The sequence below is a fragment of the Suillus discolor genome (assembly GCF_016758755.1).
Source record: "Suillus discolor strain FC423 chromosome Unknown F5147scaffold_8, whole genome shotgun sequence".
NCBI lineage: Eukaryota > Fungi > Basidiomycota > Agaricomycetes > Boletales > Suillaceae > Suillus > Suillus discolor.
Window position 1 is genome coordinate 830,861 of NW_024541255.1, and position 25,506 is coordinate 856,366.

General features: G+C 46.5%; 8 protein-coding genes across 8 annotated transcripts; 7 read left to right on the forward strand and 1 right to left on the reverse strand.

Moving 5' to 3' along the window:
* Positions 1 to 548: 548 nt before the first annotated feature.
* Positions 549 to 2,379, reverse strand: F5147DRAFT_649694 (uncharacterized protein; the record flags this gene model as incomplete). The annotated part of the gene is made up of 5 exons (XM_041433366.1): positions 549 to 698; positions 748 to 1,164; positions 1,408 to 1,950; positions 2,001 to 2,054; positions 2,107 to 2,379. The coding sequence occupies 5 exons, from the start codon at positions 2,377 to 2,379 to the stop codon at positions 549 to 551; spliced, it is 1,437 nt and encodes a 478-aa protein (XP_041297038.1).
* Positions 2,380 to 4,559: 2,180 nt separating this feature from the next.
* On the forward strand, positions 4,560 to 6,358 carry F5147DRAFT_649695 (WD40 repeat-like protein; the record flags this gene model as incomplete). Its single annotated transcript, XM_041433367.1, has 10 exons — positions 4,560 to 4,565; positions 4,649 to 4,700; positions 4,748 to 4,929; positions 4,986 to 5,118; positions 5,174 to 5,288; positions 5,339 to 5,398; positions 5,450 to 5,720; positions 5,767 to 5,835; positions 5,906 to 6,070; positions 6,293 to 6,358. 10 exons carry the CDS (start codon positions 4,560 to 4,562, stop codon positions 6,356 to 6,358), a joined length of 1,119 nt encoding a protein of 372 aa, XP_041297039.1.
* Positions 6,359 to 7,104: 746 nt separating this feature from the next.
* On the forward strand, positions 7,105 to 9,255 carry F5147DRAFT_649696 (uncharacterized protein; the record flags this gene model as incomplete). Its single annotated transcript, XM_041433368.1, has 4 exons — positions 7,105 to 8,317; positions 8,613 to 8,761; positions 8,816 to 9,032; positions 9,143 to 9,255. 4 exons carry the CDS (start codon positions 7,105 to 7,107, stop codon positions 9,253 to 9,255), a joined length of 1,692 nt encoding a protein of 563 aa, XP_041297040.1.
* A 1,611-nt stretch (positions 9,256 to 10,866) lies between these two features.
* F5147DRAFT_769784 (uncharacterized protein) lies at positions 10,867 to 11,614 on the forward strand (the record flags this gene model as incomplete). The annotated part of the gene is made up of 2 exons (XM_041441075.1): positions 10,867 to 10,973; positions 11,032 to 11,614. The coding sequence occupies 2 exons, from the start codon at positions 10,867 to 10,869 to the stop codon at positions 11,612 to 11,614; spliced, it is 690 nt and encodes a 229-aa protein (XP_041297041.1).
* A 123-nt stretch (positions 11,615 to 11,737) lies between these two features.
* F5147DRAFT_769785 (uncharacterized protein) lies at positions 11,738 to 12,388 on the forward strand (the record flags this gene model as incomplete). The annotated part of the gene is made up of 2 exons (XM_041441076.1): positions 11,738 to 11,926; positions 11,978 to 12,388. The coding sequence occupies 2 exons, from the start codon at positions 11,738 to 11,740 to the stop codon at positions 12,386 to 12,388; spliced, it is 600 nt and encodes a 199-aa protein (XP_041297042.1).
* A 74-nt stretch (positions 12,389 to 12,462) lies between these two features.
* On the forward strand, positions 12,463 to 12,985 carry F5147DRAFT_769786 (uncharacterized protein; the record flags this gene model as incomplete). The annotated part of the gene is made up of 2 exons (XM_041441077.1): positions 12,463 to 12,900; positions 12,950 to 12,985. 2 exons carry the CDS (start codon positions 12,463 to 12,465, stop codon positions 12,983 to 12,985), a joined length of 474 nt encoding a protein of 157 aa, XP_041297043.1.
* An 845-nt stretch (positions 12,986 to 13,830) lies between these two features.
* On the forward strand, positions 13,831 to 14,415 carry F5147DRAFT_769787 (uncharacterized protein; the record flags this gene model as incomplete). The annotated part of the gene is made up of 2 exons (XM_041441078.1): positions 13,831 to 13,996; positions 14,051 to 14,415. 2 exons carry the CDS (start codon positions 13,831 to 13,833, stop codon positions 14,413 to 14,415), a joined length of 531 nt encoding a protein of 176 aa, XP_041297044.1.
* A 6,104-nt stretch (positions 14,416 to 20,519) lies between these two features.
* F5147DRAFT_649698 (uncharacterized protein) lies at positions 20,520 to 24,919 on the forward strand (the record flags this gene model as incomplete). Its single annotated transcript, XM_041433369.1, has 13 exons — positions 20,520 to 20,931; positions 21,000 to 21,205; positions 21,257 to 21,847; positions 21,894 to 22,301; positions 22,351 to 22,553; positions 22,604 to 22,845; positions 22,902 to 23,099; positions 23,211 to 23,428; positions 23,539 to 23,634; positions 23,902 to 24,138; positions 24,196 to 24,288; positions 24,345 to 24,611; positions 24,677 to 24,919. 13 exons carry the CDS (start codon positions 20,520 to 20,522, stop codon positions 24,917 to 24,919), a joined length of 3,414 nt encoding a protein of 1,137 aa, XP_041297045.1.
* Between the last annotated feature and the right edge of the window lie 587 nt (positions 24,920 to 25,506).

Sequence of the window (25,506 nt, forward strand, 5' to 3'; positions counted from 1 at the left end):
GTCGGACTCTTGATTAGCTGGGGGAGATGTGTTAGCAGCAGTTTCAAGCTGACGAAAGCTCTCATCAGGAGGATATTGCTACCCCGACCGCTTGCCCCTTCCAGGGCCACTCGCTCAGGAATGCACTGAGGAGCCCCCATACCGGTATGTATCATTGTCAAGGATTTTGTGGGGAAGGATGGGGTTTAACTGATCAAAACCGCTGGAGAGGCGATGGCCCTGCCACTCATGATAGTGTGATCCGGTGAAATCCTGGTGAAGTCATGTGGGTGGGGTCATTAGGATCCGGGCAGTAAGCGGTCAAAGAGGACACTCACTGATTTTACTCCTGATATCTATGCAGGAAGCAAGTACTGTTGCAGTTTCACGGTCGCAGTGCAGATCCATGGCTCTCAGAATCAGAATATTTGCAATTCAAGATTTCATAGGGACATATCAGCGGGAATGCACATAAATGTTACTATAGAAATATGCATGCAATATGATGACAGGTGCTACAGGGTCAACTGCAATCGCGGCTGGTAGATAGTGGATCAAGATAGTATGAATTACAAGACAGCGGTGTTGATCTTTAACTGAAAAGGGTTGCCCAGATGAGAGTATAGCACTGTGAGCATCTCGGATGAACTCGTGTGTTTGGCCTGAATTCCAACACTTTCCAGCTCATGGAAGGTGTCGAGCCAAGGATGGCAGCGGATCTTCATGAGGGTGAGTGCCAATGATGTCCATACATTAAGGGGAACTTACGAGAAGATCATCCAGATCAGGACCATGCACAGAAACAGTCAGCTGTTTCGCAGGTACGGTGCAGTGTTCATCGCATGGAACGTCATAGTGATTGACATTATGGGAAGCATCGAAAAAACTCAACTGCAGTGCATGAATGCTTGTGAAATGTTGAGTAACATCAAGAACGGCAGAGAAGTGGTTGGAGGTTGAATCTTCCTCGAACTGAAGGTTGAGATTTTGGATGCAAGTGGCTGGATGAATTGCGGCTAGTAGGGGAACGAGATACCAAGATGGACCACCAAGAACAGTAAGTTCATGTAAATGGGAGTTGGAAGTCTGCTGCGAGGTGTGACTGCGTAACTTCTGTGAGGAATGATTCTGCAATTCCAGTGGGACAGAAGTCTGTCCCAGATGAATCCACACTTGCCCAATATTCTGATGGCAGATCAAAAAATTAGCAAGGACATGAGGAGGGCAATGGACGTCAACCGTCAACATTCAAAGCAGCGGGAGGTGGACGCTCCGCAGTAATGCAGCCCACTTAATGCTGCTCAATCCAGTGTGGGTGAGTGAGAGGCTGGATAATGGATAATATTGCAAGGTTGCGAGGGTGAGCAAGGCGACGCATGGGGAGAAAAACATGGGCGAGTCCAATGATAATTGCCGAAGACTACATACCACGCCTGGGTCTGATCCAGGAACAGGAGTAGGTACAATCGTACGCAGCTGCTCCGAATCACTGCTTGAATAGGTAAAGCTGGAGCAACCTAAGTTCTTGATGACCTGAAATAAAGAAGCTAGATCCACTCTGGGGGGTGCGTCGAAGCATATGACCAATGAGATAGGTCTACTCTGAATGCCCATCAAGGACTCCAAGAAGATTTGGAGTGCTGTCAGGTCACGGGCACTAGTACCGATGAGGTCGCAACACAGGAACCGAGGGGTGCAGAAAGAAGCCATTTGAGAGTACAACGGAAGGGCTAGGCATGTTTGGGCGTTGATCTGCAACCATTTTTGCTCGACGGATAAGCCTACGGAATGAAAATATAGGGGCATGGCAAGGTCCCTTGAGAGGCAGGACACTTGTGTCATTAACCGCAGGTCTCTCGCAGGCAGATATACAAAGATCATCAAGACAAGTTCGTTTGGAAAAGGCCAATATGAAATTATCAGGGGAATGATAGCTCGTCCGCTCAAGGACGCTATAGGAGAGGACGTCCCCTGCAAAAGATAGGTATAAATAAAGAAATGGAGCTTTGAAGCTGACTTACATGTGAAAGGACGCGGTTGGTGCTGCGTCGGTTCTCTTCACTTGTTGAGTGAGCCTATAGACAAAGATGAGGAATGTGCGGAAGACCGGTAAAAGGTTGAACTCACATTAATGTCAGCAATTGCATATGAGCGGGAGAGAACACATATCCTGAAACTGGGAGGGAGGGAGACATGTAAGGCTGTGTTACCTGCTTTGCGTTTCAAACGCCTTGCAGGAAATTTGCACCGTTTTTCGAAAGGTAGCACAGAGGTATCAAGAATATCATCCGCAGCCTTCCGTTTTGAAATCACTGGGTCCAACAACAATGATCGGGATTTTGCATGTGAAATAACGCGCACAGGTGAAAGAGAACATGTAAAAGTCTGTGAGGTATCCATGGCTGCAGGTATGAAGGATGATGGGGCACAACACAAATTATACGACGTATTTATCGCGCAGACAGTTGTCCATTCACGGCCGAACAATAAGATACGCACACACCGACCGGAATGAACTGCACGAGAACAACTTGAGCAAATGGATGCAATATGTCGTGAAGGCATGGTTAAGAAAATATCAAGTCAAATGGTCAAACAATAATACCTTAGCTCGAAAAACCAATCCAAGTTCTATATCTGAGAATTGAACAATAAGTTATCCTGGACGAGTTATCAGTGCGCCAAGTGCAGAGGAATGAAGTCACTGGACTTGCTTGAAGAAGTCCAACTTATCAAGTCTAAACTTCTAACCCGAGTAGGTTAACCTGCGCCTGAACCTGATTCAGGCTCCACAATAGAAACCCTGAGCCTAGCCTACAAAGACCATGTTACAGCCTATATTACAGCCTGAGGATTACATTAATGTGTCGACCCAAGCGCAAGTACTACAACTCAGACAACAATAACAACAATTGCATGAAGTGTACAAGTCTAATACGAAGACCATGTTACAGCCTATATTACAGCCTGAGGATTACATTAATGCGTCAACCCAAGTGCAAGTACTACAACTCAGACAACAATAACAACAATTGCATGAAGTGTACAAGTCTAATCTACACAACTCAAGCAAAAAAAACAAGATCAAAACAAGCTGGTAATGCTCACTAAGTAGTGAATCAAATTCAGTCGAAACTCCGATGGAAATATCCGACAGTGGGCCACTCAGCTGCTTTGGGAACGTCCAGCGGAGTCAAATTGTGGCATTCACTACTTAAGCCTCCAAACCTTATCACATGGTTTTCTCTTTTCCATTGTCTCCACCTTACTACCGCATTGTTATACCTTCATCTCCCTAACATTAGTTAATCTTGAAAGTTGTTGTGTTGTTGATTAGAGGTCTTATGTTCATAATTGTAATGTCGTGTTCTGTTCTGTCGTTATGACATCTTTTGAAACCAAACCAAAAGCGTAAGTACAAGCAGGTTGTCTGGCACATGCACCTGCTCTAAATATATGATGTGGCAGTAAAGTAAGGTCTCAATCACTCACTCAACGAGTCCATCTAAAATATTATGCCCAAAGCTGCTCACTTTCGGTATCATCATCACTTCAAGCCACTCACAATTCACTGCGACTTTCCCCCTGAGTGCATCTACACTCCTCTTCCTTTGACACAGCACATGACGTTTTCTCGCGATACGGACTGCACAGTCTCAGCGGCGCCTGAAGTCTCACAAAACACTCCATCGGCAGTTCAGTCATCCATCCCTGCTTTTCTGCTGGCGAAAATTCTGAAACCCTGAGGAGATGTTTCCCGTATCAAGAGGGGAGGATATAATCTACATGAGGCACTCGGCTGGCCTTCCTCAGACTATGAAGAAACTCGAGTGCGTGTCCTTACACCCACATCATATGACTCTCTTGACCATTATTCTACTGCAGACGTTCATAGTCCATCTCACCCGGGAACATCTTAAAATCAACAAGTCCTGGAGTTCACAAGCAAAGGCCAGTTTGACCATTGTGTATGCGGAAGTAGGTACTCGTCTTGTCGGTAGTCTTTTGTCACTCATCTTTATCAGGCAAAAAAACGGTATCATATCCTTGATCATTATGAGGACAACTGGGTTGTTGGTGATATGCTCCGTATATTTTTGAAAAACAGTAGTAGTCGTTAGGAGTAACAAAGTCTGCAGGATACTATTGTACAGGGGATATGTTTCTTGGGTTCAAATTTAATCAGTCAGAAATATTTCCCAGCATTGTGACAGGGTATCCTTTTCTACGTCAGAATGGTGTGCTGGAAGGTCTGTAAACCCACTTGTCTCATTGGTCCCTGGAGCTAATGACTTGGCACATATTGCAGTTCCCAGGGACCTCTGCCTGCGTTTCACTTCTTTAGGTATAAGATAGTTGACTCCATCAAGGACTGTTGTGCCAGTCTTATTGCATTTGTTGTAACCATAAGCCAAGTAATTTCGCCATCTATTCAACCCAATTAAACATGTTGACGTACATGCTCCAGTCTCAGTCTCCATGGCAATGATTGGACAATTGCCCAATTGTCGTTTATTTTGACTGTGGCAACTAGGTACCTGGTTAAATACGCGCAACCACTCTCCTACTATCCTAAGATCATGACTGTAAGTTCAATTTTAGTTAAGTGTCATGTTCACTGACATCAAGTTAGTTTTCTAGCAAATTTACTCTCACTCGCCACACACAGGCAGTCAATGTATTGGCTGTGAGTATGCACAGAGCATTACTCATTACTGGAGGTAATTAACCATACTCTTCACTTGACTCGTGTTAACTGCGGGGATAGGCAACGACAGTCGAATAGTCGTATGGAGTCTTGTGTCCGGCGAAATGATTCAAGAAATTTTTGCACCAGGAGCAGGTTATATTAGTGCTATTATTTGGATGGATTTCGACGACCATGGGGAATCTGCCTTTGCGTTTGGGGCTTTGGATGGCAACATCCAAATATATGAACGATCCAATGATGTAAGTGCGACAGGGGTGCTAAGTGTGTTGGGTCCTGCTGACAATGTTCGCATCAGGCGTTATTTGAATTCCGGAGCACTACCATAGGCCACTCAGGTGCAGTGGAGTCGCTTGCTTGGGATCCTGTTCACCGTCGACTGGCGAGTGCCAGTGACGGTCTCCCTTGTGTTTGGCACTTGACGCCAGATAGTAAGTTGCCTGCCCATCAGTCGACCATCATCCATGATGTTGATTGTTTTGTCAGAAACCCTGATGTCCATCATCTCGCAGCCCGATAAGCAGCCGTACATTGCGCGCACTGTACACTTCTATGACAATGGTGCTTCTCTCTTAGTATCATTTCTTGAAAGCGGTGAAATGTCAGTTTACTATCGTGTTGTTCCTCCAACCCTTTCTGACCCTTCCGCAGATTCTGCTATTCTATCGAGCCTTGGGATTTGAAGTGGCACAAAAAGGTTCAAGGCAGAATGTAAGTTGGGTCTTCGTTCCGTGTGCATGGTTATTGACGTGTACGCTGTAGCGGTAATACCGCCCTCGAGGGCAATTTTCTCCTTGTGAGTAATCTGAAGGATGGGGTAGACAAATATGCCATTCCTGCACTCCAGCGCGTACAATCATACAGTCATGTAATTTTGCACAACGTTCCTTTGCAAATCTCCATTGCTCGTCAGGCGGGGCTTATTTTCGTGGGGGGTGATGATGGTTTTGCTCGGGTATTTGATTATAGTTCAGGGGCATATCGAGGGCAGCTGGAACACGGCAATCGAGGTGATCACATTATCCCCATCACAGTAAGCCATTTGAACTTAATACACGTACCATGCTTAATGGAATTAGTCGCATGAAGGGTGCACTGGGTGCACCGTTGTTACTGGCAGTTGCTTCAATGGGCATAGTAACGTGAAGGTGTGAGAGGAGGGTAAATTGGTACGGCAGTTGCATATCGATTTTGGCGCAATTTAATTATTTACTTCAGGCTTGGCAGGAGGACAATGTGACACCTCCCTCACCCTCTGCAGGAACTTCACCAACCATGCAGCTCGTTCAATTTGCTGTGATTTGTGTTCTCATAAATGTTGTCATGCATGCTCTCCATTCAGGAACATTGTCAAAATTTTACCTGTCAATTAAAGACAGTATAGTCCGTCTTACCCGAGCCCTCTAAAGCTGTTTGAATGTATTTTATTCCACTGACCGGCATATGTATGGTACTGGTACTGGTACATTCATTGAAATCCAATTGTCACACTTAAAACATCATGCTGAAATATCATGAGGTGCTTGTAGCAGTGCGCGCTGCCTGTAGATACAGCTAGAGTTGGAGGATCCACTTGCAGTCACTGACCATATTGATGACACTTAGGGGTTGATTTTTGGCCCCTTGGTCGTAGCCATCAGTCAGCTTTCGGGTATCTCCAGCGGAGTTTGAATTCTCACATTCACTACTTAAGCCTCCAACCCTTATCGTCTGGTTTTCTTTCCTCTTTCATTAAACTAAGTAGTGTAGTAACTGTTCGTAAATGTAATCTCTTATTGTGCTTTCAAATCATCAAGAAAACTCATGGTCGTCATCAATCAAAATGGTGAGTGAAAATATCTGGCTTTGCCGTTTAATTTGACGCTGAAAAAATTGGAACCCCATATGCTGGCTCGGTGTTATTTAACTTTCATGCTGTTAAACTAAACTACCTATTCACTGACAGTGATGATTTGATTCTTCGCCTGCCGACCGGGAAGAATTTCCCTCATTGTAATACTGTAGACTTCACCAAGATGTATGATTCGTATGTGACTTGAACTGAACACTCGCTTTTTGATATCTCCCTCAACAGTTGTCGTCCTAACCTTCAGTGGTAAGTATTTGACTTGGCCGATCGCAATATCTACGTTGTATTATTTGTACAGACTTCGTTAGACTTGTCTGTTCATTATATTCGATGAATTTCAGGATGTAGGAGCATGGACTTTCTTGTGCGGGCTCATCGTATTTGTTCCTGTATTTGGAGTGCCAGTGACTTCTTGAACGTCACAGTCAGTGACAACTCCAATATTCGCATTTTACTTTGCTTTCTATATTGCAAAAACGCGAACACTTGAAGTTAGCGCCAATGCAAAAGTACATGATATTTTATCTGGGTGATGCTCATACTAATCTAATCAGAATCCGTCAAAACAATGACGAGCTCAACTACCGGCATCTTACCAATGGTCAGCTCATCGAACGCCTTCCCCACACGGCATCTCCAACCGCGCATGGACAAGCTCCTGGACAATGATCTTGAAGGTAATGTCATGTGGGAAGAAACAGATCTCCCCGCCATCACCCCTTCTCTCATGGATCACCTGATCACCATATTGACTCTTCACATTGTGGACATCGAGAATATTACCTACCACAGCAGGGTGCCCATATTCACCGATAGCAAGTGGCAACTCAATAAAGATGCGAAGAAGCAGACACCGAAGCAGAAGCAGGCACTGGATGCACGTTCTGATCTGGAAGAGTTGAAGATAGATCGTGAAGGATCCTCTGCATCAGTGGCCTCTGACACCAGCGACCAGACCTCGGGCTGTCGAGAATACAACCCCCAAAACCCGATCAGCAGGTTATCCTTGAAGCAGACCGAAGAGCAAAAATGGGTGCATGTCTTCAATTCTATCTACACAGCCATGCGCATGAAATACAGGGATACGCACCCTTTTTGCTCATCTGTATTCCCTTTCGAGCTCCAAATACCCAAATGCCCACATCGACATTGGTCTCCAGAGTTCTGCAATACTCCTATTCCGGACGCGACCAACGTCCAAAAATCCGACATAGTCATGCTTAATAGCAATGTTCAATCAAAAGGCTGGGCGCACATCCTTACTTGCATCGAGATCACCGAATCTGATCTTAGTGCACACCGCGACATACCATTGTTCAAGGGGACAACCACCAAGGGTTATCTCATGATGCGAGAACAACCTTGGTGTCGCTTCGTCGTCCTTTTCAGCCTTGCATCAAACAATCTCCGCCCTCATTATATGGACCGCTCGGGCCTCATCATCACACGCCCTATCTCAGTCATCAAAAACCTGGCACGTCTTGTCGATATGCTTAACACCATGTCGCTAGCGAACAGCAAAGCGTATGGCATGGATCCCACCATGCATATGTGCGATGAGTCATGCGAGGAAACGGAATGTGACTTGGAGGGCAAGGCGATAGGCTGGATAGAGGGCAAGGACAAGGAAAAATTATTTATTATATCCATCTTATGGAGAAGCCAGGGTCTTTTCTCCCGCGGAACTGTTTGTTATTGTGTTCGGGATCAGCATGGACGAGACTATGCACTGAAGGATTGTTGGGTGGAGGAGGCAAAGAGAACCAACCCACGAGGAAAAGGTCCTTGAGATAGTCCGGGGCATTCCTAACGTGGTTACTCTCGTGGCCACTTGGGATGTCGAGTACGAGGGAGAGCCTGACTCCACAGCGCGCATCCAACAACTTCATGGGACATTCAGCCCGGGATTTTGCTGTAAATACCACCGGCGCTTGCTTTTGACACCATGCGGAGAGCCGCTATCGACGTACTCATCTAAACGAGAGCTGATAATTTCTTTTTGTGACTTCGTAGTCAGTAGGTTGCTGTCTTTGAGTGTATAGAATTTGAAGCTTAATATTGACCGTTTATTTTCAGCGCACAAGGCGATGGTACAAAGGAATGTCCTACACGGAGACCTTAGCCCCAACAACTTTGTTATCTTCGATGGACACGGCTACTTCATCGACTTTGACCACGCTCAGATCATCATGGAAGTCAACACTAGTTTTCGTTCACGGGGTACTGTGAGTCACGATTGAAGTTAACATGATTAGATTTGCTGATGTCGTTATCCGTAGGGTACTGTGCCATACATGTCTATCCGCCTTCTCTATGCAGCAGCTGCAATTGAAAGAGCCAATGGTGGGGAAAGTGTGGTGATCGAACACACTGCCAGTGATGACCTTGAATCTCTGTTCTACATCTTTGTCGACTGCGTTACCACGTTCGATGGGCTGATGGGCAAGCAAACAGACCCCAAGATGGAACGGTGGGGTCAGGCCATTGAGGACATGGGTGCTTCGGCTGCTCCATACAAGTCAGGGCTAGTGCTCATTCCGCGACGCGACACGGAATTGATGAACCATACAACAACTTACTTTGGCACCACAAATTTCTTGATGCAGATGCAGATCAGAAGCGCGGAGGCGTTACTCATGAAGAGATTGAGGAAGTCCTCAATGCATGGATGTCTCATGAGGGTGCTGATGAGCCTCTTCCACCGGAAGAAGTTCATTGAACTTCAGCATTGCCGTTCAACTCAGTTCCTGGTTGTGAAAGGCTGCAGATTGTCCCAGTGACGAGATTGTAATATTCACAGCTTGCTTTTGTAGAGCCTAATGATGGCAAGGCTGCAGCCTTTGCAGTTGTCCTTTTCTGTACTCCACAACACAAGGACAATTTCTTCCCTACAAATCGTTACTTTGCCATCACGTTTTTCTGCCATTGTCACAAGGCTACATATGCCTACCACTGCCTACCACACTTCTGATATGAATAGACTCTACTGTTATGCAAGGTTGATGAGCATTAGATATTTGACCCGGAAAATGAAGGCCATATAAGCATCCCTGACTCCCATGTTAGTGGAGGAGGAGGGTCTTTTTCGGTAGGATACATCTACATTTCCCTTCACTCTGTCTGCAACTCCGCTGGCAACTTCCATGTGATCAATCTGTCTCTTTTGGTCTCATTCTTTTCTAACCGTTGTCTATGAGATCACTAGTGTACGTCTAAAAGCGCAGTGTGCTGTATTTAAATAGAACGAGGCGTGATTATAGTACAAGGGGCAGAACAAATACAAAGTTACAGAAAACGAACTGCTGGCGGTTATGATTCGTGTACTTGAGGACCAGAACACCACAGGCACCTTGAAAAATGAAGGCCACAAACATAATCTTAAGTACGAGCATTTGAACATAGCTGAATTCCACACTCAATGGGGTCATTTCGTGTTCTATACTTCTCCTTTCAGAAGTTCCAGTCCGTTTGTTGGCAGGTGATGGGGGAAGTGTAAATGTATTGGACAGAACCTGCTGGTGATACAAATAAAGAAGCCTGATCATATATAAGAGGTGTGTTCATTGCGGACTCGTACAATGACTCGTAAATTTAAGGGAATGATATACTTCAGGGAACTTGATCAATGGACAGAAGAACTATAATAGAACAAGGTTTTGCTCATTAAGTAGTGAATGAGACTCAGTCAAAACTCCGACGGACACATCTGGCAGCCACTCACCATCTGCTCAGCCACCTACTTAAAGCATCGAAACCCCTTTTGTCGGAGTTTTAACTGAGTCTGATTCACTACTTAAGCAGGGAAACCTTATCCACTCTCTTTCCTCTCAATCCATGTTGACAAATTTCATTAGTCTTATCGAAGATAACCCATAAAAATAACACAGAAATCATTAATTTGACTCATTGCGGTCTATTGTATGGATTTGTTACACTTGTTGCGTAGCAATAGACATTATAATTTGTAGTCGGAATGTAGTCTCGCGAAATCTTTGCGTAGAGTTGATTCACTTGTCAGTCATAATGGAGTTTTATACTCTTGTGCGTCACACTCTAGGCTATCGCACCTCCGGAATGTGCATGCACCTCTTGCGACGTTGTCGCTCCTAGAACAATTAGAACTTGACAAGTTTCTAACAGTACGTTTTTCTTGTCCGTTCTTTACTACACCTTATTGTTAACGTCGGCTTCATTTACGTTGTCAGGCAGACGAGGTGCATACAATTATTACTATTGAGTATTTGGTTGCCAGTTGCGAGTATATCTTACTTCATACCATATATTTGTAGTTCATACTCACCTGCCAATAGACCATTTGAGATCATCTACCATGGCTCAAGGTAGCGGCAATTTTATCCTGCCCGACAATCCAGAAATCAACCCCAATCCTCAAAACCTTGCGTCAGCGCTCATTGTAATTGGATGGACTGCCCGCAAGTATGTCCCCGAGCTGGAAACTTTCGTTAATACTGACTTGGGTTGCAACTCTTTCTAGTTTTATCACTCATGGGGGTCCTATTTCACAAGGCCCGACTGTGCCAGAACATCGCGCTAATTTGGAGCACAGGTTATCTGATGGTGCTTCATTGGCCTATATGCCATACAGGCCCTATGTTCCTTTCACTCCCAGCTCTTTGTGTGAAGGGCAACATTCTAGCCACACCCAGCGCCGCCCACTCCATTCCAACCAATCCTCTGATTTGACATTCACTGACTCTTTGTATTGTCCCGCTGGGTCACCCTCGCGTGCCACCACTCCGTTTAATCCTCCGTCGAGTCCAATAGCCGTGTCGCCAGTCACCACTACACATCCTGATACCCTGCCTGCAACCACAGTTACCTCTATCGCACCCAACCCCATAGTCACACAACACAACAAAGATTTCATGGACGACGAACCTCCATTCCCAACCAATGATAGCACTGTGATGGATCAAGATATGTCAACTGCCCAACCATCACCAGCCCATAGTACTGTCATGGACCAAGACGTGTCAACTGCTCCTCCGTTGCCACTTGTCAACCCTCCAAGCCATCCACCACCAGCTCACCATCTTCCTGCCGATACATCCCCATGAAGGAGACCTCTATTATTGCCTCCCGCCTCAGAACACCATCTGAATCAGCTGTTACATCAGCAGTTTGTTGAGCTGTCCGACAAGGTAGTCACACCAGCTCTCAGGAACGCAGTTGACGCCATGATGCCAGCTATGATTGAACGCATAGCAGATGAAATTAGGGGCATCACCTCCACCTGCTCTCACAAGCCTCAAGCTCGGAAACACCGTGGAGCAGTGGAAGAAGATACTGAGCCTGATTATGAGGACGATCTAACGCCTTCCCCTCGCAGGAAGCACCCCGGGAAGTGGGGCACCATGAACCATTTACATGTGCGTCTAGGGAACTTCATGTGAATAGTGTCTGATTAACATTAATTTCAGGACTTCTTTCACAAATATTTACGGGATAAGCGCCTGCTGAATTCCAAGAACAGTACCCTGCCGCAATCCCCCTCATCACAAATGGTTCAAGCTTTTAATCGTGACAATGAAAGCCCGCCGCGTTTGGACAACATTGCCATCGACTGGAACGACTCTTTGAGGAGGTCTCCCTGGAATATAGAGGCGATCAACTTGTTGGTGGTTGACTTTCAGGCGAATATCAAGACAGGTAGTTATGCCTCAGTAATTTTTGACGAAGATATGATGAACCTCGACGACTTGCGCGAACTCTGCATCGACAAGCTTCGTCGAACTCACCAAGCTCATCGCAACCACAGCAAGATCGAAGGATTTGCAAACCCTCAAGAGAGAGAGAATGCTACCTGTGAATTTGCTTCTCGTAGCAGTTGAAGGCGACGTCTGGATAGACTTAGTACTCACAGGCATGGGGTAATTGGGCCACACTATCCACTATTGTGTTATTCATGTCTTTTCAGACCCTCGAAAGGCATCGGAAAATTGTTGAGCAAAATCACCATCGCAATCCTCAAACCTGGGATACAATCAGGCGCATCATTAATTGGCTAGATGTGGACGGCATGAGCGGGGATGAGACAGAAACCCCTCTGGGTGTGAATCCAAAGAAAGTGAGGCGAGTGGCTCTCCCGTGGATAAGCCCAGAGATCACTGGTCTTCTTCACGCTGTCGAGTCCTATGCCCCTGCCACATACGAGGAAAACATGTCAGTTCCAGTTGGGAATGCATCGCTTCCCCACCTCATGGAGGCCAAACGTACCTCACAAAACTCTATTGCAATCGCACGGCTGCCTCGTAATTGGTATGATGGCAACTGGTACAAAGTTAATTCAAGCAGTGCTAAGGCACTTCTTGGGGTTCGCAAGGACTTTGAAATTCTGTTCTTGGTTCATAGTTGCATTTTTGAACCACAAATGTTTGCTCATTATGTGATAGGATGTGTATTATTCTGCGAACGACATTCGTCGATGAAAACCGTTGAAGGTACAACAATTCAGATGGTGAGTCTGAACAATGTTGGGTCTTGCAGAACCTAGCTGCTATTCGACCCTAAAGGGTTTCTGGACCAGGCTCAAGGCTCAGAGAAGAGGAAATATGATAGAAACTTGCTGAATACTCAGACTCATAGTAGAACTGGTGAAAAGGTAACTTTATTATGTAAGCTACAAAGTGCCAACATAAGGTAAGGTAAAAACAGTCTCTACAAGCCTAGCCAGAAATGAATCCCTACACCGTGTGTTTGCACCGCAGGGAATCAAACATTTGACATGCTTGATCTGCTCGCAGATGTACTTACACCCTGCTTCTGACTCCGGTGTGATTCTACCTTTCAAATATAGTTTAGTGACTGTCTTTCTCTCATTCCCAGTTGTACCTCTCATTACACATGTAGCTGACGGTTGTTATTACATTGATCAGAACGAAGTACTATGCAAGGTGATCGAATGTAAGCCACTCAAACACCACTCAGTACTTAGCTTTCGAAATAAGGGTTTTATTTTATTAAAGTTACAGTCAGAATGTCAATGCTTTATCCCTCCGTCCTATTTGACTAGGTCAAGCGTAAATGTAGCTTTCTATCTGTTTTCATCTATCACGTTGTGGAGTCATGGACCTGGTGGATGGGACATTGTTGGAGCCCAAGTACTGGGTACGTAATTGTCCACTCGCTCCTCATCGACGGACTGTGGGAACGTCCACACCAAAATGGGATTCACTACAAATAGGCCCCTTCATGCAGATGACTTTTCTTTCTGCTTTCCTCTCCAGCATCAGCAAATGAATAATCACTATGCTATATCTCAATCACTTGCCAGATGTCTAAACGGCCAGCAGCCTCCAAGATCGCTCCAGGAGCGTCTTCAAAGCGCGTCAAACGCGTCAACCAAACCGATGCCATCTTGAAGAAGGTGAAGACATTCATTTCTACCGAGGCAGAAGTCGACAAGGGGTCAGAATCAGAAATAGACTATTCTGAAGCAGGTGAGTCGTTGGATCGTGTCTACGTCTACACCTATGTCTCATTTTGCCATACAGATGATGAAGCCTTTGTAGTCCCTGACGAGGCTTGCGACGATGATCAGGCTTCTGGCAATCATCAGGCAATAGCATCCTCAGAGCCTCTGAAAGATGTGGCAGCATGGCGCATTCTGAAAGAATTTCTCGATACTGATATGGCCTTTGGTCAAATGCAAGCAAAACTTGTGGCGCACCTGGGTTCACAATATCGTGAAGAGGACTGGGCAGAGGCGAAGAGTCTATTGTTCTCAGGCGAGACCGACAACAACATGTCCTGGTCTAATGTTTGCAAGGTAATCGAACACCATATGTTATTACCAGCGGAATTTGGCGGTGTAGGGATTCATTTCTGGCTGGGCTTGCAGAGACTGTTTTTACCTTAGTGTTATGTTTGCACTTTTGTAGCTTACATAATCAAGTTACCTTTTCACCAGTTACCAGTATGAGTCTGAGTACTCAGCAAGTTTTCATGACATTTCCTCTCCTCTGAGCCTTGAGCCTGGTCCAGAAACCCTTTAGGGTCAAATAGCAGCTAGGTTCTGCAAGACCCAACATTGTTCAGACTCACCATCTGAATTGTTGTACCTTCAACTGGAGCCCACCGCGAGGGGAACAGTCAGCAAGATCTAGTTCTGTGCATCTTCACACTTAGCACCATTTAGCACATATAGGTCAATCTCTTTGCATTTTCACAAGCTAACCATTTTTAGTCGCGCATTCTCGCGCCTCGCGCGCGCGCCTTTCTCATGCTTCAATGCCTTATAGAATGCCCATCCGTGGCACAACGAACGCGCCCAAGTTTGATGGCACTACAGACAACCTCGCCGAGTTCATTGACACATATGAGCAGCTCGCTGATGAAGCAGGACTCCAAGGACTCGATCGCATCAAAGGTATTATTCGCTACCTTGAACGCGATGATCGAGAACTATGGGGAGGCATGCCCGAAGCACAAGTAAGCAACTACGATGCATTCATGGCAGAAGTTAAGGTAATGTATCCTGGATGGGATGGCAAGAGACGCTACACACTTGAGGACTTACGCGCCATCACGCGAGAATACGCTAACAAACCTATGCCCTCTTGCACCGAACTAAGCAATTACTTGCACGCATTCAGGAAGGTTATGCAGCCACTTATGGATGAAGACCATATTGGAAAGGCCGAACGCGACCGCTTATTCATGGAAGGAATCCCTAGAGATGCTCAGCCGCAAATTCGCTTGCGCCTTATGATCAAGTTCCCCGACCACTATCCACACAACCCATATCCGTTCATGGACGTCTTTGCAGCTGCACAGTTCCTATTACCTGCGTGCGCTTTTCCCGCGCCAAGCGCGCCAGTTAACGTGCCTGTAGTAGTGCCATTTGCGAACTTAGTCACAGCGACCGCGCCAGCGCAAGCACCGGTGCAAGCCATGGTAACTAAGCGCAAAGATCAATACTACACGAGCCGCGCAACACAGGATACATCCACTAGCGCTAGTGTGACAGCCAGACTCTTCTATCACGCATCCTCAGATGTTGTACTTGACAAAAGGCCACCAGTTCCTATTCTTGCGCCTCGCGCGCACGATTTTCCCACGCCTTCGCGCGACTCACGCTCACCTGAACCATCAACTGCGCCAGCATACAAAGCTATACCAGACTGCATCGCTTTAGATCACGAACTCGAGCACGCGCCCGCGAAGCGCAACCAGAAGCGCACTGCAGGCGCCTCTTTGCCCCCATCATCATCTCTTTCTTCACCTGTTTTGCACGCTGACAATTCTTATTTGCTGCCCACATCAGCATCAATTGCATCGCCTATAGTCAGGGATGACTCTAAACATCTATTGCACAATAACGCGCCCATTGTGGAAGTTATTACGCCATCACTTGAAACACACTCGCCTATCGCTATTGCACCGCTTAAGGAAGAAATCTTGCCAATCGCCCCATCACCATCACCGCTATCGCCATTCGCATCATCAGAGGTCAGGGATGACCCTAAACATCTACTGCGCCTTAGCGCACCTATAGAGGAGCCTTCTACCGCATCAGAGGCTCAAGTCACACCTCACATCAACCAGAGTTTGTCTCTGGTAATTCCATCTGTCACTAACGATCACGCGCACATCGCGCTTTTTGCTTCCAGTGACTATCGCTTGCCAGAAAAACATCCGTGCATCACGCTGCACAACCACCAAGCAGAGCATGTCTCAGGCAACCCTGGGGTGACTCAGGCGCACCATATTGCGCCTGAGGACGCGCAATGCGTGCACCTAGAGGCATTGTATAGTTTCCCTCATCTCATTTCGCGTTTTTTGTCCCTTTCATGTTTAAAGCTCTTAAGGAGCTATATGAGAATTCCAAACACTTTAATTTCATCTTTGCACCAACCCTTGTTCACGCGCCATGATCGCACGCATTGCGCAGTAATTCCTGCGCCTCGCGCATTCATAATTTTAGCAGAGTCTTCACACTATCGCACTTCTATTGTTTCTCCCCTTTTAAATCACATTTCTGTCATTCAACACGAAATATATTCCAATCAGCCATCCAGGCACGACTTAGGCGTGCGCCGGACACATACATATGCGCCTAACTCCCCCATCATCATCTTTAACTTCGCACTTTCCACATTTATTCGCATTCTTCATGTTTTTGCTTACCATGTCAATTTCGTTCCAGCACACCCTGATGTGCACTATTCTCTTCCACCTATGCACCTATTGCGCCTTGATAAACCACCCTTACAGCCCATTTGCACAACATTTGCGCCTAATTCCAAACTATATATGTCTCTCGCTAACACATTTGCAGAGAAATGGCCGTTCCTTGCGTGTTCGGCCAATGTAATCAAATTCATGCAAAATCGCCCCAAGGCGCGCACATCGCGCGCATCCTATCAGCTTGTAGAGCACCTCTACACCCCTTGCAGCACCTCCCATTGGCGCGCCTTCAACCTGCAGCGCGTTGTGCAGGAATTCATTCTGCCAGTTACTAGCCCGCCTCAGAGTCGCAATCAAAAAGGCTTGATGAAGAGGAACCAAGCACCCCAAGCGCGCCAGCCTTGCGCCTTATGACCCTCGCCTATGCCACACACACCACGCGCTTCAAGCGCTTCAGCTGCACATCAAAGAAAAGACACATAACAACGCTGTTTCATAGGATACCGTTCGTTTTACCCTGGGTTTTGTCCAGTGCTCTTTCATTTTTATTTTTCTCTCATTATACCGCCGTCCAAAGGACTAATAATACACTGATATATATATGCATATAGGGATCGCCTAGAAGAATATAGAAGAAAAACAACAAAACAACCTTAGATCGTGCCCCCCTAGCTCAATAGGATATTATTTTCTCTTCGCATGCATGACGCGGCACCATGCTCTTTTTACCTTAAAACGCGCAGATATGCACGCAGTCTTCCCACGCTCATGCGCACGCGCGTGCTTCCCACGCCTTGCTCATAGGAAGGTGTAGATGTTGACAGCCGCACGAAGAAGACAAGTCGGATAGGACATCCGCAAAGTTTACTGTTTTCTCTTCATATTTTCGCATATAGTTTTACTCATGCTGTTCAAACCTTTAGCACCTAATATTTAGCGCACCTAGCAGGACTTGGTTTGGACATGGATTGGATCGCTTTTGGACCCCGCCACTTCGCATCATGCTCACACACACATATTGGACCCAGAGATCATTGTGCAACAGCCCCTTGCGTCCCCACAGAATGCAGCGCATGCAACACTCATGCATGTTCTCGCGCCTTGTGCGCGCACACTTTCCCACGCTTCACGCCATATGCGCGCGCCTCGCCCACGCTTCGCACACCACAGCCATATCACTCTTGCATCATCGCCTCACACCCATGGTGCATTATTCACACCAGAGTCACCCTTGCAATTCGCCATGCTATGTTGCATTCCCACGCCTCAAGCACATATGCGCGTGCACTTTCCCGCACCTTCGCGCCTCACGCGCACCTGCGCATTCCCGCGCTTCGTGCATACCATGCGATACATTCCTACACGTGCGCATTCATCGCCCAACAACCCAAGCATTGTACATGCATCGTACTCACATACTATCACTCGAGATCCTCACCACACACACGCTGAGTGGGGACACTCAGAATTTAAGTCCCTGGGAGATGTAGAGACTTGTGCCTCTCATTGTGCAATATTGCAGTTTTCACTAGGGAGTACATGGCACGAACTTGTAGCATCACTCTGTATGCTATCCACAGCTATTCCTACATGAGGCGCAGCTTTCCCGCGCAATGCGCAACTCGCGCGCGTACCTTTCCCGCGCTTCACGATGTATATGTGCACGTGCTTTCCCACGCTTGAGCGCCCTATAGCGCCAGCTATCCAGAAGCATCCATCCACTGTCCACCAAGTTCCCTAGTGCGTATATTTCCATTTCTCACATGTGCTTATTGTTCCATCTTTATTTTTATCATGGACCCTTACTTACATATATCTTTACATACCTTACTCGGTAGCGCTTCGGCTCCGCATGACAGCGCTTAGGCGCCATACTTAAGCACCAGCAGTACATACTATTACTCACTTACTCACCCACCGAGAACCACTTACTCTCCCACCAGAACGACAGAGGACTAAACCACAACAATACCCATTTACTACCTAGCGGAGTATAGTTGAAATCTATTCCTTGGCACCTCGCATATAACATCTCTCAGCTTGCATCTCTCACCTCTTGTCTAGTGTCTAATCATCACTTAAGCAAACTCCCTTTTACTCTCTCTTGTTTCCGCATATACATGCACGCATTCCCGCGCTTCGCGCGTTCTCACACCTCACACGCACCTGCGCTTTCCCGCGCTTCACATTCGCCAACCAGTAGCACCTTCGGCACCTACTACTAGATCCTTGCTGCACTCGCTTCCCCTTTAGGGTCGAACGCACTTGTCGTCTCAAGTATAGCAGACTAGGCAACGCGCGACCTTACAACATTTATAGATACAGTCAGGAGCATTGTTCGTGCCTCGCTGTATAGTTGAACCTTCAACTGGAGCCCACCGCGAGGGTTTCTTGTGTTTCTAGGCTCTTCCAGCTCTCCAACCATCCCACAAATTCGCCTATTATCCTACCACAGTCATTCCTTATCAGCTTCTCCCACAATTCCCAGTTTTCAGCATCTCCTCCTCCTCCCCAGCGCACTGATAGGTGTTTTTCTCACGTGTTTTTCGAGCGGATTTCTCGCAAACTTTGGGTCGTATTTCCCACGTCCGTCCGGTCATTTTGAGCCCTGGCTTATCGAATTTGGAGCAGTAGTTGTGGAGTTATCGAGTTTTTGGTGTTTTTGAGAAGTTGAGGGGAGATAAGGGTTTTCTGGGTGCTCAAAGGCCTGTGTCTTTTAGCTCTTTTGGCCATTTACCATCCTTCAGTGGCTCTGTCCATTGCCCCAATCTGCTTCTTGATAGGACCAGCTCTTGTTGCCCTGCACCATACCCCTTCCTCCTCCTCCCTCTTGCACCTCCGCACTTTTTCGCACTTTCACCAGCCCATTTTGCCTCGGAACCCCATCGACCCTATACCCGTTTTGAAGCCCTCATTTATGGCTTTCATTCGCGCCCATCGCCGCCCCGATCCGCTCCGTCGTTCGCCCACCATTCGCGTTTTCCGCCGCCCCTCTATTTTATCGCACATTTACACCATTTTATCTATATCTCCTCGCCCCTCGATCGCGCACCTATTAACCCTATACTCGTTCTGACCGCATTCGCCGCCGCTTTCCATCCGTCCGCCCCGCTTCCAGATACGTCTGCGCATTCCTCCGCAATCCGCACTTCTCGCGTTTCCCTCCAATTTCCACCATTTCCTTCATTTCTCACCCAGTTCTCCACCAATCCTAGTCGACCCTATACTCATTTCGAAGCCCTCGTTCGCCTCTTTCTATCCGTCTACTCCCCATCGTCGTCCATGCAACCATCATGGCGTTTTACATCACTTTATCGTCACTGCTCCTCCAGTACTCAAAGCAAAGTCTGGAGATTATCGTTTTATCGCATTGCCTGACCCTCACTCACTGGCGCAGTTTACCTGGCATACACGTCAAGGAAACAAAAGGTGTTTGAGGACCCCCAGGTTAGTTTTCTTAGTTTAGCTTAGCTTTGGTTTGCATAGGTAGATGACTGGGGACAGTCATGATTCAAAGTTCCCATGAGATGTAGGGATTCATTTCTGGCTGGGCTTGCAGAGACTGTTTTTACCTTAGTGTTATGTTTGCACTTTTGTAGCTTACATAATCAAGTTACCTTTTCACCAGTTACCAGTATGAGTCTGAGTACTCAGCAAGTTTTCATGACATTTCCTCTCCTCTGAGCCTTGAGCCTGGTCCAGAAACCCTTTAGGGTCAAATAGCAGCTAGGTTCTGCAAGACCCAACATTGTTCAGACTCACCATCTGAATTGTTGTACCTTCAGCGGTCCCTCCAGTCAGTCGAACCTCCAGCCTGGACGGGCTTGGCAAGACATGGTGGATAGCCTCTATGACAGGTTCATCACCAATGACACCAGGTCGTCACGAGTACGCGCACCGACACCATCACCATTGGTTCCTTCGCCTAGCGAGCTCGCATGTCGCATCATCATGCGATTCATTTGCGACCAAAGTAGTTCTTCCCATGCCTATGACCTTCTAGAAGTGGAATTCTCGGATGATCCAACATTGTTGGCCCACTGGGAGTCTGCTTTGGACGCCATCGTGGAGGCCGATACCCCTGAGGACAAACTTCAGGTCTTTACCAATCTGACATTGGCACCACCAGCAGCCTCAGATCAGCCTCCTCGAAGAGTTGGAGTTGTCAGTCAGCCAACATCGATTACTCAAGACATCGAGATAGCGTCAGTGTCTAACCTCCCGACATGGCTTGTCACAGTACCCTGTGAGTCAATATCTCCAATAAGTATGTTGTCTCACCGCGATTACCAGTTTCAAAAACGTCTTTCTTAGCTACGCAATTGAAAAACAAGGGCTTTGAGGTCTACACACATTCTACCCTTCCAGGCCATCTGTGCGTCAAGGCCAAGGACACCTATGCTATTAGGAACGCTTGGCCCTCCTCCCATGGCAGCTGCTTTTTTGACGTCATCTTTCTCCCTCCGGAAGATCAGTCCACTGTCGAACACAGCATGGCGATCCCTGGTTGGTATCACCCCGTGCGTGGGCCATATTGATTTGACGTGGGCCTCGCACACTCGTATGACAAGCAAGCTGACACTCTCAGAGTGTTATTTCCATCTAGGGCCCACTCAGGACTGGGTATCAGGAAGGATCCCAGTGTACCGCGTCTTCACAATCCTCTCGATGGCGTCTCAACCTCTGTGGGTCGAAGGAAGACCTACATGCATGGCCTTCTGGCGCTCGACCTGCGTAGAACCGCAGTGACTGAGATCACACTTCCCATCCCAGAGAGCATTAGACTTCATAAGGAGTCGAGATGCAATCCTGTGTTTGTACAACGTACATTGCATGCATACGCCGCCCAACACTGGATAGAAGGTGATTTAGTGAGAGTTAGAGCGGGGGAAATGGTTGGATGCACAGCTAAGATTGACTGTGTTGACATGAGCACCTATTCGGCATCAGCGTACATGCAGGAATCAGTGCAAGTAGAGAATATCTCCCTTAAACCACTAATGTTCTCCCTCTCTGATCTGGAGAGGAAATTTCGCATGGGGGACAATGTTCGTGTGCTCGATAACAGTATAGCAGCGCCACAACTCAAGGGGAAAACTGGAATGGTTGTCCAAGTTGATGACGACACCGTTGTTGTACTCGACCAGTCTTCTGAATCGGAAGTAAGTTGCCCATCAACTTTTGTATCATCGCTAACCTTTCGTCAAGTTCACCGTTGGATTTGATTCTTTGGCGACCTTCATTGGGAGTATAAGCAAACAGGGTCCCACGAACACTTCAATCTGCAATGACACTCCAATGAAAGGTGACCAGGTCGTTGTAACCGAGGGCATTCATGTCTGTGAATTTGGGGAAGTCAATGGGGTTGACACCATCACACAGATGGTTTCATTCTTCTCGTTTTCACGACAGAAGATCATAACAGTGCCGATAAGGGAAACGGCCTTCACTCCCAATCCTGCTGCCCTTCAACATACTCATGAGCGTGGATACAATGTTGTAGCTGGCGATAATGTTCAAGTAGTCAGAGGTGACCAACTCCATGTGTCAGGCACAGTACTGCGAGTTGATTTGACTAATAAAATGTTGACATTCAAAGACACACCCCACACCGAGGTTAGTTTCCATTGTTTTAACTCATGCAGGCTTAATGTGATTGTTATAGTGCACTATCTCTATTGTATATGTTGTGAGAATCAGTGGGCGTGGAGATTGTGAGCCAATGCAGCACCTTGTCGGCAAGGAGGTCTTTATCATACAAGGTGCTATGAAATCCTACCGAGGTACCTTGCAATTGCTCTCCTGGGACACATGCAAGGTTGCATTTCAAGGTCGGATAGAAGAATTCCTGCGAACCTATGTCGTCAGGTTAGAAATCATTTTATTTTGTCTGTTCGACACTCACGCACATGATGCAGCTGGATAGGAGTTCTCCTTAATGGTTCTCGCTTGCCTCAGAATCAGCAGCAGGAATTCAACAATTTAGTTCGATCTTCGTTCATCCGGCCCCCACATATCACCCCCCAAAAAACTCCTCATCACTCGCCTCTTCCTGATGAGTCACATCCCAATCAGCCTGCTCCCGCCATAATGGAATCACTTTGGGATGCCCCCATGGACTCATTAGAGATTGATTGGTGTCAAGAGGATGCTAGCAGTGGTGAGAATTAATTCTTCGTCAATATTCAACTTTTCATTCTGTCTCACCCCCCACAGTCCCCCGTCAAGACCCTTGGGTATTCAATGAGGATGACAGGGAAGAACGCCGATTGTATCCTCTCGATGCAAGTTCCTCTTCCTCTCCTGGTATAGCCCCATCATCTCATATTCGATCTTCTCCCGCTCACATATTGCTCACAGCCGACAGTCCCACTGCTGTGATTGTCCATAACCCCCTCATCGCTGCATTGTGCTGTAATTGGCACATGAAATTCCGCATCGTCAAATCATCGTCCTCCAATTGGATATCCTACCTTAATTGACTCGTTGACACTGTTGCCCCGGACCCGTTCATCCTCGATGAAGGCTTGGTCAAAGATGGTGAAATCGCCATCAGATATTCCTCCAGAACGAAGAACACAGGATTGAAGATTGGTACAATTAGCCTTGAAGATATTGCCCCGGAACCACCTTCAGGACCAAATAAGAAGTTCACTTTAATACGGGGTGACTTCATAGGGAGCGTTCATACAATGGGGAAGACCCCAAAGGACAAGTCAAAGATAACTACTGCAGAAGGGAAGGTTTTCGATCATGCTGATACATGTATGATTATCAGCAGAACGTCATAGATATAGACACATCTTAGCTTTCAGATAGATAGCTAGCTTTACATTAATTTTGTATACAATAGACCATCCCAATGGTTTCTCTAGACAGTTGTTCCTCAATAGAGACCATAATTAATAAGCAACAGCTTGTCTTGTTGCAACAAGCACAGGCTCGAGTGGTATCTAAGTGATCGGCATGTGGGAATCACTATTTCTCGACCTGTTTCAACCTGCAGCAGCAGCACCTTTTGAGCCCGAGATGAGTGTATCATAGACTACTGTGGTGTGAAAAAGCCTACGACAATTGTTCAATTGTTCAATCATTACCATGGAGACTTGAGAAAGTACGACAACATTTTTAATTGGGTTTGAATGGCGAGATTACAATGAGAATGCAATCGCTAATTGTCATGACTTATGAAATCGACGAGATACAAAAACTGCAGATTTCTGACTGGATATCCGACTTTTTGTTTCAAGTTCAGGATGCTAACAATTCAATCGCACCAATGCCATCTCAGGAAACACTTGGCCCTATCACGACACGGTTCAATCCATATGCAAGACCTTCACCATGCCCATGCTCTCACTTCTTGAAGAAGTACGAAATCCAGGAACTAAAGTGGGGTATCAGGGCATCGATGAAGTCCTATGAGTGTGAGCTTCAGCGACATCAAGACAACGTGAGTTAATTATTAGTATATTATTTGAACATTATTTAAAGCACTGAACATTGGCAGGACGTATGGATGGGATCTGATATGGATCTTGACCGGCCCATCACTAGTAGTGGAACATATGGCTGTGCGGACACTGTTATGGCAGATGACGAGGTTAGTAAACCTTGCCACCTTGTCAAACACCAAAAAAAAACTTACTTCAAAAGCAGATCGAACACCTGTCCATCGTTTCAATGACCAAGATCCGCAGTGAGGGTCGGTGGTACCAATATCAGTCACCGAAGAAAAGGAAATTTATTTGCGACCTGCACAAAGGTGTTAACAAATATATTGATCGTCACTGTAAGGGGAAACATATGAGAACTAATCAATTACGCAAGCGCATATATATTGCGCTACAAGCCGCATTGCTGGAGGTAGATGTTGACGAGATCATGTTGCCTGAGGAGAGTTCTGATGAAGTACAAACCTATGAGGTCAGAGAAAATGATGTGAGATATATCATTGGTTCTGCGATCTATATGGATGACCATTGTCATAGGGGTTTCAAGAGGACTACCTCATCTCACCTGCTGTGGCACAACGAATCCTGGACGGAGTCGATTATCTTATACCTAAAGAAGTGAAACGCAGGCTGAGGTTCCTGGGAACTGCACTATGCGGCAAGTTATTAGCTCCAGGGACCATCTATAAGACAGGTGGGTTTACAGACCTTCCAGCACACCATTCTGACATAGAAAAGGATACCCTGTCACAATGCCAGGAAATATTTCCGACTGATTAAATTTGAACCCGAGAAACATATCCCCTGTACAATAGTATCTTGCAGACTTTGTTACTCCTAACGACTACTACTGTTTTTCAAAAATATACGGAGCATATCACCAACAACCCAGTTGTCCTCATAATGATCAAGGATATGATACCATTTTTTTGCCTGATAAAGATGAGTGACAAAAGACTACGCAATGGTCAAACTGGCCTTTGCTTGTGAACTCCAGGACTTGTTGATTTTAAGATGTTCCCAGGTGAGATGGACTACGAATGTCTGCAGTAGAATAATGGTCAAGAGAGTCATATGATGTGGGTGTAAGGACACGCACTCGAGTTTCTTCATAGTCTGAGGAAGGCCAGCCAATTGCCCCATGTAAATTACAACCTCCCCTCTCGACGCTAGAAACATCTCCTCGGGGTTTCGGAATTTTCGCCAGCAGAAAAATGGGGATGGGTGACTGAACTTCCAATGGAGTGTGTGGTGGGACATCAGGTGCTGCTGAGGTTGTGCAGTCCGTATCGCGAGAAACGACATGTACTGTGTCAAAGGAAGAGGAGTGTAGATGTGCTCAGGGGGAAAGTCGCAATGAATTGTGA